General features: G+C 34.1%; 1 protein-coding gene across 3 annotated transcripts in view; it reads right to left on the reverse strand.

Moving 5' to 3' along the window:
• The window catches only part of KIF20B (kinesin family member 20B), a 75,738-nt gene extending 58,081 nt beyond the window's left edge, over positions 1 to 17,657 (reverse strand). For 2 of the 3 annotated variants that reach the window (XM_008573099.1, XM_008573100.1), the window contains exons 1-5: positions 3,663 to 3,877; positions 2,465 to 2,576; positions 1,097 to 1,168; positions 865 to 1,011; positions 8 to 170 (exon numbers count right to left, since the gene is read on the reverse strand). In XM_008573099.1, the coding sequence (XP_008571321.1) occupies positions 8 to 170; positions 865 to 1,011; positions 1,097 to 1,168; positions 2,465 to 2,576; positions 3,663 to 3,816 (648 nt within the window). In that variant the 5' untranslated portion in view covers positions 3,817 to 3,877. Of the gene's footprint in view, positions 1 to 7; positions 171 to 864; positions 1,012 to 1,096; positions 1,169 to 2,464; positions 2,577 to 3,662; positions 3,891 to 4,389; positions 4,427 to 6,496; positions 6,682 to 7,253; positions 7,393 to 7,848; positions 7,966 to 8,057; positions 8,145 to 14,416; positions 14,565 to 17,631 lie in introns of those variants that run through there. The other variant, XM_008573101.1, reaches the window with a different exon arrangement.
• Between the last annotated feature and the right edge of the window lie 366 nt (positions 17,658 to 18,023).

Below are 18,023 nucleotides of genomic sequence, written 5' to 3' on the forward strand. Positions count from 1 at the left end.
TACTTACCTTTTGTGCAATGGCTGAGAACTTCAATACACTGAGTGTTTCATCATAGGCAAAACAACATTGGCTGATATTGACAATCATACATATTTTCCCTTTACCATTAAAAAAACTTTGAAAATAGTGAGTCAGTTTACTTTCCCGGAAAGGCACATGCTGTTGAAACCTATGGAAAAAATTTTCAAAAAAAATGTTAAAACAAATCTCATGAAGCCAGGATGCTGATAAATATTACAAAGAAATAATTAATCCAACTACCGTGGACTTCAGCTTTAGGTTAGTGATTATTTCTGCTTATTACAGTTCCTTTCTGTTTATCTGTTTTCTTTAAATACCACTACTACTAATAATAATACTAACAATAATACAGTAGACAAAATGTAAAGAAAAATCGCATTTAACTGGGTTGTGTTTCCTAGTAAAAAACAATTATAAAATAGTTGCCATGAAAACCTTAAGTGTAAATGGTGAAGACTGATTTAACATTTACTAAGCATGAAATGCTAATTAATACAAAACTCTATCATATCTAGAAGAACACCCACAATGCATTAGTAACAATAAAGTGGTTTTAGATGCTAACCCAGTATTGTGAGAAGTTTACCGTCTAAAGTGTCTGTTGGTGTATAATTGCTAAGGAAAATATTGAATTTACTTGATGAGTCACTGATATCAACTAACTTTTTATTTTTTCCTATCTTTTTATCTAAGATCGCTAAAGTTCTTTAATCATAGTCCATACAGTCATTACATAGGAAACAGTTTAAAAAACAAAAAAAAGAATTTTCTAAAAACAACAAAGTTGAAAGTTTAAATATCATAGCACTTAATATGTTAATAACTCTATCAGCAACACTTACTTTGACTTTTCACTGTTCTTCAAAACATTAATACACTTCCCCAGAGTCAATAAAGAAGTGTTGATGTTCCCAGTCTCTCTTAACCTTTCACCTTCATTCTGTGTCTTCACGCTTCGTTCTGAACCAGCAAGATCGCATAAAGACAATCTAAGTTAACCAAAAAGAAAAAAAAATTACTTTAAAAGTTCTTCAAAGCAATTCAAAATAATAACTTAAGTAATGCTCAACTTACTCACTGACTCGAATTACCCGAGAAATTTCAGAATCTTCAATTTGTAATATTCTAATGGTGAATATGCTGTGACTAAAAGAAATACATAAAGATCAAATGTTATCTTTTCATTTTTTAAATAGAGAAACTTTTTTTATTGGAAATTGACAATATACAATTGTATAAATCTATATAACTTATAAATACAATGTGGAATAAAGAAATCAAGCTAGTTAACATATCATATCATCACCTCAAATACTTAACTTTTTGTGGTGAGAACATTTGAAATATACTCTTAGCAATTTTGAAATGTACAATACTCTGTTATTAACTACATCTACCACACTGTGCAACAGAACTCAAAAAAGAAAAAAATATTTCTCCAGTCCAAGATTTTGTACCCTTTGACCATCAACTCTCCATTTTCTATTCTAAATAGAAAAGAAAAACATCTAAATTGACCTCTATTTATACTCTAATATTAGCTATGATACACCACTGCATTTTCCAACTAGCTGCCAGATATTTCAACCCAGTGTTCTACTGTCACCTACATATCCAACTACTGAAAATCGTATCTTATCTTTTGCCTAGTCCCCAATCCCTTAAACCTTCTCCTCTTGACACTACAACTTCTATTAACGGAATCATTCATAATAAAGTCTCAATTTGCTCACAAAAATTGTATCATTAAACTGCTCTATATACAGTTAATATTCTTTAAATATATACCTAAATCAAAGCACAAATTTGACCTAAATATGGGTTTATTGGGATTATATATCATCCCATGCCCAAATGAGTAAGGGAACAGGGCTCTTTCTCCCTGAACAGAAAGCCTGTTTTAAATATGTCACTGCTTAAACTTATTTCCTTTGTCTCCTATCCCTCAATCCCTTCCATCAAAAACATCCTTCCTTAACCCCTTGAGATTATGGCCTAACTCAGTATGCATATAGTACTCACGGGGTAAGTGGGAAAGACACAGACAAAAGGTCACAATTATAGGCAGCTCCAAAAATACTGAGCTTAGGTATTGACAAAAAGAAAGTAAAAATACCTCAGATACTTCTTGCAAAGTAGCAAACCTAAGGTTAGGATAAGAAATAGTATTGATAATATCGTGCTCTTAACTTTACAGAATGCTTTTAATGCCTATGAATTCATTTAACACATCAGAGAACCTGCTGCTCACTTCAATATAAAATTAGTTGTATTTAAATTAGCACGGAGGGCTAGCAAACAGAGCGTGGTGTTGATAACACCAAGGTCAGTATTTGGATCCCTGTACCAGCCAGCCACCAAATATAAAAAGGAAAAAAAAAAAAAAAATAGTACAGAATTCCATGGGTGCTTCAGGCTAACTTCAAAGGATTTCCTCCTCACCTTCTACTGGAAGTGTTGTTCAGTTTTGTGAAGGCTACACTCTGGTGCTTTATTCCTAGTTTTAAAAGTCTATATGCTTCTTTGGAATCAGTCACTTGAATCCATTGTAAATCTTGAAAAAATAAAGAGAATACATATCAATTTATAAAACCACAGGATTTGTTCTACAATGTAATGTCTTTGAAGATCTTTTCCCAGCAACATATAATGAAATCTTTCTTCTAATAAAACATCCTAGCTGGAGTCAATTCAACTATTAAATATTCCACAAAAGAAGAGGTACAGAAGAGGAGAGTACAACAATGTTCCAGTATTTAAGTTACATAAACACACAAAGTAAATGTTCTTCCACAGAGTCTGCCAAAGGAATAATTAAAAACAGGTACAATTCCTTAGAATTCGGCATTCAGAAAAAAAGAGAGAGAAAGAGAAACAAAACACAGTACATATAAAATCTATTTTTTATTACCCATCTATGAGACATTGCAGATTGCAATTTATTAGTGAATCATGAAAACAAATTTACTGAATTACAACCAGGATTTATTTACTGAATTACAACCAGGAAAACAAATTTACTGAATTACAACCAGGATTTTATAAAAATAGAATATAGAAAACATCACAGTGCATTCCTTATAATAAGAATAGATATTAAACACAAAACTTTTGAGTTGCAAATATTATAAGCGCATATATATACATATGTAGATCCTGAGTAATGATGTTACTAATATGTACTTCCTACTTTGAGTAATGGTTTTAAGACATTGGAAAAACATTATGAAAAAACATGGCAACATTTTATAACTCCAAAATTTGGACACTGTTACAAAGTACCAGAATAATGTGAATATCAACAAACACAGCTTTTCCAACAGCAAGAATTCAATCAATAATACTCAAGCAAAAGCTTTTCCAACAGCAAGAATAGAATAATGTGAATATCAACAAACACAGCTTTTCCAACAGCAAGAATTCAATCAATAATACTCAAGCAAACATACCAAATTAGAGCCTGTTATATCTGAGTTTAATAAACATACTAAAACATACTTCCAAAGCACAAATTTCTCTTATTCTACTGATATTAATAGTTAGTATAAAAATTTTCTATTTCCTATTTGCTTTCCTATAGCTATCACAAAGCCTAGAAGGAAATTTTGGAGCAAGAAAATAAACATACTCATTAGTATACCTTTTATAAAAGAATATCCCTTTACATCTTGGGAAAGGCGCAGCATCTTTCTCTTTTGGAGCTTAGATGATAGAGGAACAAATAAGTCATAAATACATTCATTGTAAATCTCAAAGAAAGAAACCCACACAGAAAATTTTATACTATTATCCATATCCAAGCTAGCTTGTTCACAATCTTTCACGGATTCTTCAGACTCTGGGATATTCAAAGAGTTTGTTAAACTTCTTGCAAAAGAAAGAAAGAAAGACACGGCAATCATAAAATTAAGTAATTGACCAAAAATAAGACAAAAGTCCAAATAAAGACTTCTGGACTTGAAAAACCAAGTATCCTTAATCTTTTGACCATGTGTGTTAAACGCTTTTCAGAACAAAGCAAGATGTAAATAATATTTGGATTGACCAAAATTTGGCTTATTCTATCCTTCCTTTCTTCTTAAAAATATGCTGATGAACCAAAAAGAAATTAAATGTAAAGGACAAAAACCCAAGAGTGCCTCTTGAATTCAATACTAAAGTTATAAGCAATGAAAGGGATGTCTGTGATATTTAATCCAAACGAAATTTAACAGTGACTGACACTTCTTACAGATAGGTATCATTTTCCAGGTTATTACTGTACCATTAAGGAAATAAATCACTAGGAGTGATTTACATATTAAAACCTTTTCAAATGTATTTCAAGTGATCAACATATTAAAGATAAGTGAGAAAGAAAACCTTACCATAAAGAGATTCATTACTGTCATTATGCATAGCAACCTAAAAAAAAAAAGATTTTTTTAAAGTTAAAATATATTTTAGTTAATGTTAAATAATTAAGATGTTAATTACCTATCCAAATAAGTCATCAAACAAATCACCTTTCATCCACTTAATGCTGTGATCTGTTTATTAATTTTTTTCCTAGTTAAATAATACAGTCTCATAATAGAAAACTTGAGGAACTATAGAAAAGTATTAAAAAGAATATTATCGGGTATCATCCCTGCCACCCAGAGGTAATTACTGTTAAAATTTCAATATATTCCCCTTCTATTCTTTTCCCCACACTTATTATAGTGTAAACTTTTTCTCCCTATGATTAAAAATTTATAAACTTTTGATGGTTGTGTAACTGAAAAGACATGAAATGACCTAATTATTCCATTATGAAACATTTAGATTACTGTATTTGCAAAATTTTGCCAGGAAAAATAATACTATGATAAACATCTTTATACATTTCTTCTGCATTCTAATTATTTCCTCAATATATATACCTAAGACTGAATTACTGGATGATAAGACATGAAAAACTTTTAAGTTCTCACTTTTAATACAGTATGGCCAAACTGCCTTCTAGAATTATTTTACAATCAATGTATGAAAGTCAATATCTCATTTTTTAAAATATTTTAATAATTTCATAGGCAAAATAATATTTCATTTTAACCAGATAACTTGTTGCAAAAATACGTTCACTATTAATGATTTTAATTTCCTCTATAAATTACCTATGCAATTACTCACAAACCTCTGTAATTTTTTTAAAATACTCAGTATTTTACTTTCAGAGACCATAATCATGCGTTCTGAACATTGAACTCTATTGAGTGACACACTTATTACCTTAAAACCCTGATTTCTAAATGTCTTAAAAAAGAAAATCTCCATTAATATTTTGAAAATGTTTATAAAAATTGTTATAGTTTTTAACAATCTTGAATAGGATAAATGTCTGAAAATATAACACAAAACCCAGAAGGCACAGGAGGAATAAAAAGGTAAGTATAACTTCATACAAAATTGTAAACATTTCTATGGTATCACCATATATAAAACAATACCCCCTCACAGCATATTATATATTTATTTGTTGTCAGTCTCCATGAGGGCAGTACCATTTGTCCTCAACACTTAAAACATTGCCTGGGACCACAGTAGGTGCCTTAATAAAAACTAGTTGAATAAATGAATATTGAAGAGTATAATGGGGGCAGAGGGAAAGCAAATAATAAGCTGAAAAATTTGCAGCCAATAGAATAACGCATTAAATATTTTTAATAAGTTCTTACAAATCAGTAAGAAAAAGTCAAACAATAGAAAAATGGGCAAAGAACATATCTGACAATTCATAGGAAAATTTCTAAGATGTAACTAATCCCTTCATTTATAATTTAAAAAAAACATAAATTAAGCCCAGATGAGACCATTTTTCACCTGTCAGACCAGAAACTATTAAATATCCACTGTTGATCTAAGCTTGGAAAAATTAGAACCAAACATATTTGCAATAGAATCTTTCCTCACTGAAGCACTGTTCAAAATAGTGAAACATGTGGTTAGAGCACAGTGTTACACCACCAAGATCAAAGGGTTCGAATCTCCATATGCCAGCCACCAAAAATAAAAATTAAAAAATAGCAAAAGATAGAAACCATACAAATGTCCATCACTGGGGAACTGGTTTTAAAAACTGATTTTTTAAAACATGCAATTATAAGAAACTTTCACTTTTTATTTCTCACATTCTCTTGTTTAAATTTTTTGGGTACATGGTACTTACATAATTAAAAAACATAATTTTTAAAATCATTACAGAAAGAGTACAATGCTGGTTCTACAACAACCATAAAAGATTTCAGAACCATTTACATTTGTATTGTTTAAACATTCCTGACGTTTGTACAACATAAGTAAAAGAGATGTCTTCAGACAAGCTTTAAATGTTTTTCCCAAAAAGTAAAAACCACCACCACCACCACCAGATTCCAATATAAGCTGAAACAATCTAAATAGTTTATAAAAGGTCACGACATATATATTTTACATACTAAAATACTTCCATACCTCTTTAATTTGTCGAAGCAATGCACTTTTGCTAGCAACTTCTTCTTTCTCTTGGTCTGGTGATAACCGTAAATATTCTCTGGATCTATGTGGTTTAAGGTTCATCTTTGTATATAGTCTTTCCTGAAGACTATCAAATAATAAATTCAAAGTTCGAGGCAGAATGCCAATATTTTCTTCTGTCCCTGAGAAAAGAATTTTTGCATTATAATCTCTCACACTAGTAAGAAAGAGAAAACTTTACTGGACTACTAAAGCTCTTTTTATACTACCAATAGGCAAGAGTAAACAGCTAAAATAAAGTGAGGGAAGTTGAGGGATGACTCAGTTTTCCATCGCTTTGGCCTTCATTGTATTACTGACATTTCACCTTTTATATTTTCCTATTCTGATGCAAAATCTGAAATTTTACATTCAGATCAGGTCATAATATTTAGGTTTGCAGTCACCCATAATCACAAAGTATAAAAGTAAAATAAAATAGAAAGTGTATTCCTGGTCATCCATGCTTAATTCTCTATATCACATCAATCCTTTTTCTGAACTTTTATCATTGGCTTATTCTCCATCATGCCGGTAAAGTAGTTTTACAAGTGAATTATACAAATCTGAGTTAAAAACCATCAGCAAATACATATTACAATTTGCTAGTACTGTTAAAAATGGAGCAAACATAACTACATGCAAGTATTATGAAAATATTGAGTGAATACTATTACTTCATTATCCCCTCCAGACAAAATAAAACAATATCTACCTTGAAATGTATATGTTTTTCCTGAATTGGTTAGCCCATAAGTAAAAATCAGCCGACTCTGTCCTTTCAAGAGGTCTTTTACTGGCTGCACGATACAACTCTGAAAGAATTCCTTCTGTGTAGTTGCTGGGCCAAAAACCTAAGCAAGCATTTTTAAAACAAGTCTTTTTAGAAAATTCAAGTTAATTCTCACAATGAGATTCACCCTATCTCACATGTTAAAAAAATTTTAAAGATTGGTTTTATAAGATTCATTCTTAAACTGGTACCATATTCCCCACTCCCACAAATGCATTTAATAATTTAACTACTATCAGAAAGTTTTCAAGAGAGAAATCTGACCCAGCCAATCAAGTTTTCATCTAAGTTTTGAAAAGAGAAAAAGAATTTTAAGAATCTTACAGTGATTTATTTGCTTCCAATTATGTATTTACTGACCTGAAATTTGAGACCTGCCATTGAGGAAAAACTACCAGTACCTAAGATCTAAGTTCCACAAACACAAAAAGTATAGTTCATTAAATAGAATTATATAGCAATTTAGCCTAAGCTAAGTTTCTCTCCAAAAAAAATTCAGTTTTACATGGGTACTTACCTTGGAAAAACTGAATTTCTGTGCCATCTGCCCAGAGCTTTTCTCACTTAACCGACCAAGGATGCTTTGAGGATCTTTCAGCAATATTGTCTGTGAATCTAGAATATGCACACAGCCCTAGAACACATACCCACAATAAATAAGGACAATGGTATTTTGCCTGCTTAACAAAAGTAAAATTGTAAAACCCAATTTAATTCAACACAAACCTCAGACTCATGTTCTTTTTCTGACTGTGTGAATGGTCTTATTCGAAGACAAACCTGGAGATAATCTTTAGATTCCAAATTGTTTGCCTTAAGGGAACAACAAAAAAACTGTATTTTAAAAATACAGAATATGGCTTTGCAGAAATCATTTTTCTTTAACATTGCTGATTGTTACATAATAATCTGAGATTATACAGAATTTCTAAGCAAACAATTACTATTCCATTTTTAACCATTGTATGTTTAAACAAAAAATCAACAAATCTGTTTAAAAAAGGGCCGGCCCGTGGCTCACTCGGTAGAGTGCAGTGCTGATAACACCAAGGCCACGGGTTCGGACCTTATATAGGGATGGCCAGTTCGCTCACTGGCTGAGTGTGGTGCTGACAACACCAAGCCAAGGGTTGAGATCACCTTACCGGTCATCTTTAAAAAAAAAAAAAAAAAAAAATCTGTTTAAAAAAATAGAAAACCACAAAAGATTCAATTTCCTCTACCTCCTATATTTATACATGAAGGTTACAAAAAGCCTTTTTTCCTTAAAAGCCTAACCTTTATATCTAACACAATTAACAGGACTCTAAGCCATTGGAAAAATAACTCTAGAATAAATCACAAGTAACCAGATATTCTATAACCAAAATGCTGAATTACAATATGCATTCAGAATTTTTTTTTTACTGTGTAACATTCTCTTTGCTATTTTCTTTGAGAATGAAATTAGCTTAGTTCATTTTTTAAAGTAATTGTAAAGAAATGTTTTAAATTATTTTTTAAAAGACACAAAAAAGAAGCTATCACTTGAAAAACACAACAAAACAAACACCAGAACTAGAAAATTTGAATTACCCCATATCTATTGAAGAAACTCAATCCATTATCAAACAAAATAATCCTACAAAAAAATCCTCCATGCCCTAGTAGTTCACTGGTAAATTCTCTCAAACATTTAAGGAAATAATCATACAAATCATACGTAAACTCTTTAAGAAAATAAAGGAAAAGAGAACACCTCGACTAATTTTGAGTTTGCCATAATCTTCATACTACATCTTGACAAAGATATATTCAGAAACAAAATTACAGAATATATCACATTAAGATTGATGCAAAATTTCCCAGACAAAATACTAGTCAAGACATAAAAAAGGGTAATACATCCTGACCAAGAATAGCCAGGAATATAAGGTTAGTTTAGCATTCAAAAATCAACCAGAGAAATTCACTACATTAAAAGAATAAATGGGGGCCTGGGGTGGAGCCAGGGACCAGACACCCCCTGCCCGCAACCAGGCACACCACCAGCGCCTTGGAGGACCGCCTTGGGGCCCAAAGCATACAGTCGGGGGCCAGACCTCCCCTAGACACACCAACAGCGCCAAGGAGCATGCCAAAAATGTCACCTCCATGTGGGTGGCCCACCATAGCCACCACAGTAACCACAGCTGCCACAAAAGTAGCTAGATGTCACTACTACCACACAGATGGTCCACCAGCCACTGGAGTGAATTGACACAAGGAGAGTCACCAGCAGAGACCAAAGAAAAGAATAGGATGTCTCTTTCCACAAAGCCCATTCCAGACTGACAGAAGAAGCAGCTGCTCTATGATAATATTGAGGGACCTGAACACACCTGTCAGCATTGGACAGATCATCTAGGCAACAAATCAACAGAGTAACCATTACTCTTTCAGTGGTGGGAGTGGGGAGGGAGAGGCAGATAGATTGGACAAGGGGCATAAATAACAAGTACAATTTGTAACACTATACATACTAGTAATATTGATTTGATCAATATATGTCAACATTGAATCCCAAAAATATGTATAATCAATTATGATTCAATTAAAAAAAATAAAAAATTTAAAAAAAGAATAAATGAGGAGAGACTTATCTCTACAGGTGTTTTAAAAGCATTTGACAAAATTCAATAGCCATTCATAAGAATTCTTAGCAAAGTGGAATAGAAGGAAACTTTTTTAAACTGATAAAAAAAACATTTACAAAAAATCTACAGCTAACATTATACTTAATATATAGTATATATATTAAGTGAAAGACTGAATCTAAGATGATCAACAAGACAGTGATTTCTGCTTCACCAGTTCTATTCAACACTGTACTAGAGGTTCTAGCCAAGGAAGGGAGGAGGGAAGAGAGAGAGGGAGAGAGGAAGAGAAGGAAAGGAAAGAAAAGAAGGAAGTGAAGGGAGGGAGGGGCGGGAGTGGAAGGAGAGAAGGGAGGGAAGAAGGAAGGGAAGGAGGGAGGGGAAGAAGGAAGAAAAGAAATAAAATGCATCCAAATTGGGAAGGAAGAAATAAAATTATCTCTAATCATAAACATGAATATTTACATAAACATGAACATCCAAGGAATTTACAAAAGTAACTGCTAGAAGTATTAAATGAGTTTAGCAATGTAGCACATTGATTAATATGCAAAATCAATTGTTTTTCTGTATATTGGGAATACTCAGAAATTGATTTTAAAAAGCAACATCATTTACAATAGCATCAAAAATTATAAAATACTTAGAAATAAATCTAACGAAAGATATGAAAGACTTGTACAATGAAAACTATAAAACACTGCTGACAGAAATTAAAGAAGACCAAATTAAATGGAGATACACTTGGTTAATTGTTTGGTAGACTCAATTTTGTTAAAATGTCATTCTTCCAAAAATAATCTACAGATTCAATGCAATCCCAATCAAAATCCCAGCAGGCTTTTTTGAAGAAATTGACAAGTTCATTTCAAAATTCATATTGAAATGCAAAGTACCTAGAAGAGGTATCTGAAGAAATTTGGAGGGCTAACACCTGTTTTCAAGATTTATTTTAATGCTACAGTCACTGACAGTTTGGTACTGGCAGAAAGACAAATAGATCTATGGAAGAGAATACAGCATCCAAAAATAAACCAACACATACAAGGACTTGTGATTTATGACAAAAGTACAAATGGAAATGCAATATAGAAAGGATAGCTTTTTCAACAAATCATGCTAGAACAACTGAATCTCTAATGCAAAAAATAAACAAAAGAACCTGGATATACATATCACACTGTATGTAAAAAATTAACTCAAATGGATCATAAACCCAAATGTAAAACCTAAAACTATAAAAATTCTAAAAGAAAACACAAAAATCTTTGTAGCTTTGACTCAGGCAGACCTCTTAGATACAATACCAAAAGCACAATCCATAGTAGAACAAAATGATTAAATGAACTTCATCAAAATTAAAAAATTCTCCTCAAAAACACTGACAAGGGAATTAAAGAACAAGCCATAGACCAGGAGAAAATACTTGTAAAGCATATATCTAATAAAGGACATGTATTCAGAATACATAAAGAACACTCCAAATTCAATAATAAAAAAAAAATTTTTTTCTAATCAGCAAAAGATTTAAATAAACACTTCATCAAAGAAGATAAATAGCAAGCACATGAAAACAGATTCAACATCTTTAGTCAGTGCGTAAACATAAATACCAGTTTGATACCAATACATACATATTAGAATGGCTAAAATTAAAAAGATGGACCACACCAAGTGCTGGTGAGGGTATGAAGGAATGGAACATTCATATACTGCTGGCATAATCACTGTAGAAAAATTTGATAGTTTCTTAAAAAATGATCCAGCCATTCTACCCCTAGGTATTTAACCAAGAAAAAAAAGGAAACATACAAGTGTGTCCACACAAAGATTTGTACATGAGTGTTCACAGAAGCTTTGTAATAACCAAAAACTGTAAACAATCCAAATGTCCATCATTAAGTGAATGCATAAACAAATTGTGGCATATCCATACAATGAATGATAAAAATGAATGATGAATTAATACAAACAACATGCATGAATCTCAAAATAATTATACTGAGTTAATAAAACCACCCCCCTCAAAAAACAAAGAGTACATACTATATGAACCCCTTTATATAAAACTCTAGAAAGTGCAAACTAATGTATACTGACAGAATAGTAACCAGAGGTTACTTGGAGGAGTAATAAGAGGAAGGGATTACAAGGAGCCTTGAGGAAATTTGGGGGAGCTATGGATGTATTAATTATTTTGATTGTGGTGATAGTTTCATGAGTGTATACATACGTCAAAACTCAAACTGCATACTTCAAATGTATGTAGTTTATCTTATCATGCCTCAATAAATCTGTTGAAAAATATGATTTACAATAGCATCAAGTAACGTGAAATGAATTTTACAAATGTATTTAACAGAAGACATAGAAGGCCTCTACGCTGAGAAGTACAAAATACTGCTGAGACATTAAAGATCTAAATAAATGATCCAAGTAGGGGCTGTCCAATTAGCTCAGTTGGTTTGAGCACAGCCTTGTAATACCATGGTCAAGGGTTTGGATCCCCATATCGGGCCAGAAATAAATTTAAAAATAAATAAATGAGGAAATATACCATCTTCACAGATTAAGACTCAGTACTATCAAGATATCGATTCTCTCCAATTTGACAGATTCAATGCAGTCCCAGTCAAAAATCCCAATATGTTATTTTGTAGAAACTGGTACATTGATTCTAAAATTTATAAATATGCAAACGACCTAGCAAAGCCAAGATATATTCCTAGAAAAGAATAGCAAAGTTGGAGAATTCACACTACCTGATTTCAAGAATCATTATAAAGCTACAGAAATAGGCAGTGTGAAATTGACATAAAGACAAATAGGTCAATAAAAGAGTATAGAATCCAGAAATAGATACACACATACAGTCATTTGATTATCAATAATGATACCAAAATAATTTAATGGGGAAAGGAAAGTCTTGTCAATATATAATGCTAAAATAATTAGATAAATGTACTGACGCTAAAGAAAAATCAACCTGGATCCCTTCATCAACTATACCTAAAAATAAGTTCAAGATGCATCACAGATATACCCACTGGAAAAAACTATAAAATTTCTAAAAGAAAATGTAGGAGAAAATCTTCACAACCTTGAGGAAGGCAAAGCTTTCTTAAAACACACACAGACACAAAGCTTTCTTAGAAGACACACACCTTTAAAAAAAAAGTTAAACTGAACTTCTTTAAAATTAAAAATGTCTGCTCATCAAGACACCATTAATCTGATAAAGGACATATTATCTTGACTATATAAAGATCTCTCACAAATCACTAATAAGACAACCTTATTTTTTTTAAATGGGGAAAAGATCTGAAGAAATACTTTACAAAAGAAGATATAGTAACGGCCAAGAAATACTTTAACTATTCAAAATATAAAAATCATTCTTAGCTTGTGAGCAAAGACAAAAACAGGCAATACAAAAATAGACCATTGTTTGCCAACCTTGTGTTAAATGAAGGAAGGCAGACAGCAACTGTATAATGTATGCTTCCATTAACGTATCAAGAGGCACTTATCACAGAATTCCTTCTTCTTTTCTTCCTTCCTTCATTTATGATTAAATGAGCTAAAGTAGTATTTAAAAGAACCTGGCACATCATGGGTATTAAATAAGTATTATTCTTTTATCTATATCCCCTAATTCCCTTTTCCCCTTCTATCATTCTTTATAAAAATAGGTTAGTTCATATCTCTAAGGCATCAAAATTAACAATCTACAATGTAACAAATAGAATATAAACAGATCAAAAAGTAAACGTATAAGAAAAGGTCTACAAACACACAAAGCAAACATTACAGCGGTAGTAGGTAGGGTGGTAAAGAACTTTTACTTCCTCTTAGTCTAAGCACTACTGAGTTTTAAAATCTGTATTATTCTAAAAATTAAAACCTACAATTCCTAGAGGCATAGTAGAATATTTCACATTATTGAGGGAATCCCAACCATATTTGACATGTTGGACATCATGAACTATTGGCTGAAGAAAGTTAACATTAGATCATACTATTTCTTTTGATATCATATCTTTGCTAAACCAGATCTTTCAGTGGTTGTTGTGATGAAAAGCAAATACTACATGAAAATAATGAAGAGGAAATGAGGGTGGCAGTGTCTAATTTGATTCCAAGGTTTGAAGAACTGTGCAGTGTCCACAAGGCATTAGTAAGTAACTGTAGTTATCACATAATGAAATTAAAAATTTTTTTCATTTAAGATCGTTTCTTTTCAAATGGCTACTAGGTTAGGGTATAGATACTTATTAAGTTGTTTAGACCAGCACTTGAAAAGGACTATCAATGTACATATTTCTTTTGGCCTAGGGCTCCATGAAAAAGTTACTGAGAAACAAGGATGCCTTAAACCTATAAAGTATGGGAATCTCTGTTCCAGTTACACATGCCCACAAATATTTCCACTCAATCATGATAATCAACATAATACTTTTTTGTACTTACCTCAGTGTTTGAAGCAACTAAGGAAAATTCACGAGAGAGATCAAGTTTAATGCCATCAAAATTTATTTCTGAAGGCCTTGCAACTGGATCGGCACTAAAAACATAAGATGGCCTAGGCAACCCATCCTGATTCACATTAGATTCCATTCTGCAAGAATAACAGTAACTTCTTTAGACAGTAAGTCAGCATGTAAGCCACCCACAGTTTAAAAAGTCTACAAATCCAGCCCACTACTTTCCCCAAAACAACTAGATTTCAGAGAAGAAAAACATTAGACTACATCATTTACAAGACAATGACCTACGGAAAAGACAAAAGATCAAACCATATTTACAAATTCTGAATCAAATAATACTGAACACCGCCTCTTACTCATATGATCCATCCAAAGAGATTTCATGAGTAAAGGTAATCTGTAAAGTAAAACAGTATAACATGTTCACACTCTGCATGAAATTCTCTCAGAAATCAGATAGTAAGATCATGTGTTATTTTAGTTATTTAGTGTCTTCTGAAGAATGTTACTTACAGACTTAGTTAAGTTTTTAGGAGTTAAACTCAATTATCTGGAAAATTGATTTCTCGAAATTTAATATTGCATATTTAATTCTTCCAAATTTAAGTAAAAAGTGAAATAATATATGTGAACACATCCAAAACAGTACCGGACATTTCACAGGTCTTAAACTGAATATGGAATAATGCATCAGTAAACTACTACAACTGAATTAAACATCAAATCACTAAATTTAAATGTAAACTGGAGGGTAACCTTAACTGAAAAAATATTAACATTCAAATACTGACTGAGAATCTACTAGGTGTACAATACCAGGGGAAAAGGGAGGACTCTATGCTGTTCTTTGACAAGCTCATAAAATATCCAGAATAGTAACTCCCAAACTAGGGTTCCTGGCTCAAGAAGGTAGTAATGGGGCCGGCCCAGTGGCGCACTGCTACAGTGCGCCGCTTGGGAGTGTGGCGGCGCTCCCGCCGAGGGTTCGGATCCCACATACAGACCGGTTCCCGCTCACTGGCTGAGCGAGGGGCGGGCGCAGCACCGAGGGTCGCGATCCCGTTGCCGGTCCCGGTCCGGTACGGGCGCGACACTGAGGGTTGCGATCCGTTGCCGGACACGACAAAAGACAAAAAAAAAAAAGGAAAAAAAAAAAAGAAGGTAGTAATGGGCATCCACAGATGTTGCATAAATGAACCAAAGATGGCGTATGCATATTGGCCCTACATTGTTTACTTCTTCACAGCAGGTGGGGACCTTAGCTTAAAAGCTTGCGGGGGCACCAAACTCAAATTCCTACACACCCATTTTTACCTTAAATATAATCCAAATAAGCCTATTTTTAGCAAATCCAGAGCCTGCCTGGTTTGCATGTACCATGAAACTGCACCCAGCAAATGAAAGCCATAGATAAAACCTGGGACTATCAAGACCCCCAAGCTAGTCCTGCCCTTCAGAGTAATATGATCCAGATTCCTCACTGTGCTGTGAGAAACGTCAGTTGGACCTGTAAGCCCCCTCTATAATTCTCCTCTCTCTCTCCTGTGAGTTCCCTTGCTCTCTTCCCCCTTTGGGTGGTGGGCCCTCAGGCTAGTCTAGGTAAGGTCTCATGCTGAGACGGACTTCTCTTGCAAAGCAACCCTGTCAAAGCCCTGTCCAAATACAGCTCCCTCTTTACTACTGCCACCTTGATCAGCCCTAAAATCCCCAAACTCACTACAACAGCATTGTTGGGTTTTTTACTTAAATTGCAAAAAGACTAAGGAATTTATACATTTACGTTCAATAACGTCCAGCAAACTAAAGGATTAACCAACCACGCAATTAAACAAGTTTCAATTTTATTACTTGTCTTTACTATATAATCAATGACGTAATGAAAATGGGAAAATTACTTAAATGTAGTTTGATGAAATAATTCAAACATGCCATTTATGGGTGAAAATTAAGAAAAGAGTACCTATTAGAGTAAAAAACAATCACTGATCTAGAACATTAGGGAAAAGTTTGCCCCCCAAAAAAGGTCCTACTTTTTTAGTGATATTATCTTTAGTGACAGCAGGGTTCAAGACATCATTTATCATTGCAAAAAGCTGCTCTCCTGACTGGGAAGTTGCTCTTTATTTATCTTCTCTTCAGTGAGACTCCATGATTGAAGATTGGTGAAAAATAGTAAAATCTGCTACTGAATGAGGTTTCTGAATGTGGTCCACAACATACAGCCTCATAAAGTCTTCACAACAAATTGATGAGTCCTTTATATTATTCTGCAATTTGGAATTGTGGGTATTGGACACCTAATAAAATAGATAAACTGCTAAACTACTCCTAGGTAAACATGCTACTTTGTTTTTAAGACAAAAACAAACCTGAATTTGATCACCTTAAGCAGGGATTAAAAACAAGCTAACCTGTAAGGAATGAACTTGTTTCAACTAGTCCTTCAGCAAGGAATGTTAGAGAACTGTGCCAGACAAGAATCACTGAACCAGGGAGAAGAACGACATGGGAGAAGACTTCTAAACTGGGGGATGACACACTGACACACCTACACCCTTCCGCCAGGCACTGCAAAACCCTAGAAGGGAAAGCCCTAGGCACCAGCAGGAGCAGCCTGTAAATAAGTGCACAGAAGGCCACTACAGAGCTCCCCCGAAAAAGGGACCATGTCTCTTGCTCAACTCACGGACTGAGGAAACGAGGTGAGGCAAAATGGCCTGTTTCTCAACAACAAGTTATAACAATAATAAAAATATTAATGACTGTAAACACTTAGTGTCTACTATGTGCCGGCACTGTTTCTAACAACTTTACACATTATCATTTAATCTTCACAAGAGCCGGAAGAAGTAGATACTATTATTAAACCCCTTTTAACAGATAAGAAAACTGAGACCCAGAGAGATTAAATAAATTGCCCTGCGTAACTCAGCAACTTGTCGGTGGAGACGAGATTTAAACCCTCACCCAGGAAGTATGGCTCAATCCACGCTGCGCTCCTGGTGCCCCAAATACCCACATCGCTCCACAATCTAGTTCCTGACAGTAAGCTCATGAGCGTCACGGGCCCCGCGGAAAGATGTCCACACTGCCAGAGCCGTTTCTCTGCCTCAGACCCAATATTTGTGCAGTCACCCACCTCCTTCCCCACATCCTCACCCGGGTGACCTCCTCACCTCACCCAGGTGACCTCCTCACCTACAAATGTCGCCCGGCCAGCCGGACCTGCGAGCAGCGCGGCAGTGTTTTCGTTTTCAAATTCAAACAATGGCGGCCAGTGCGCCGAAATGAACGCTGGGAGTGGGCGGGGTTTCCGGAGGGCTGCCGGCTCGCGCTGTGGGCCTTCCAGCAGCTCCCGGAAGAAGCTTTCAAATCTAGGGGCGGGTCTTAGAACGGGGGGCGAGCCAATGGGTGGATGCGGGCTCGTGCGCGGCTGGTGCAGAGGATCCAGCTTCCTTCTCTGCTCCGCTCGCCGCTCGGTTAGGGCGTTTCTTTGTGGCTGCGAAAGGTACAGTCTTCTGTTGGCTGGGATGACGATCTTTACCTTGAGACAGTAAAGACGTGAAAAAGGCCCTGAGGTGAGGCCGCTT

This window comes from Galeopterus variegatus, unplaced genomic scaffold, assembly GCF_000696425.1.
Source record: "Galeopterus variegatus unplaced genomic scaffold, G_variegatus-3.0.2 Scaffold877, whole genome shotgun sequence".
In the NCBI taxonomy this organism is placed as follows: domain Eukaryota; kingdom Metazoa; phylum Chordata; class Mammalia; order Dermoptera; family Cynocephalidae; genus Galeopterus; species Galeopterus variegatus.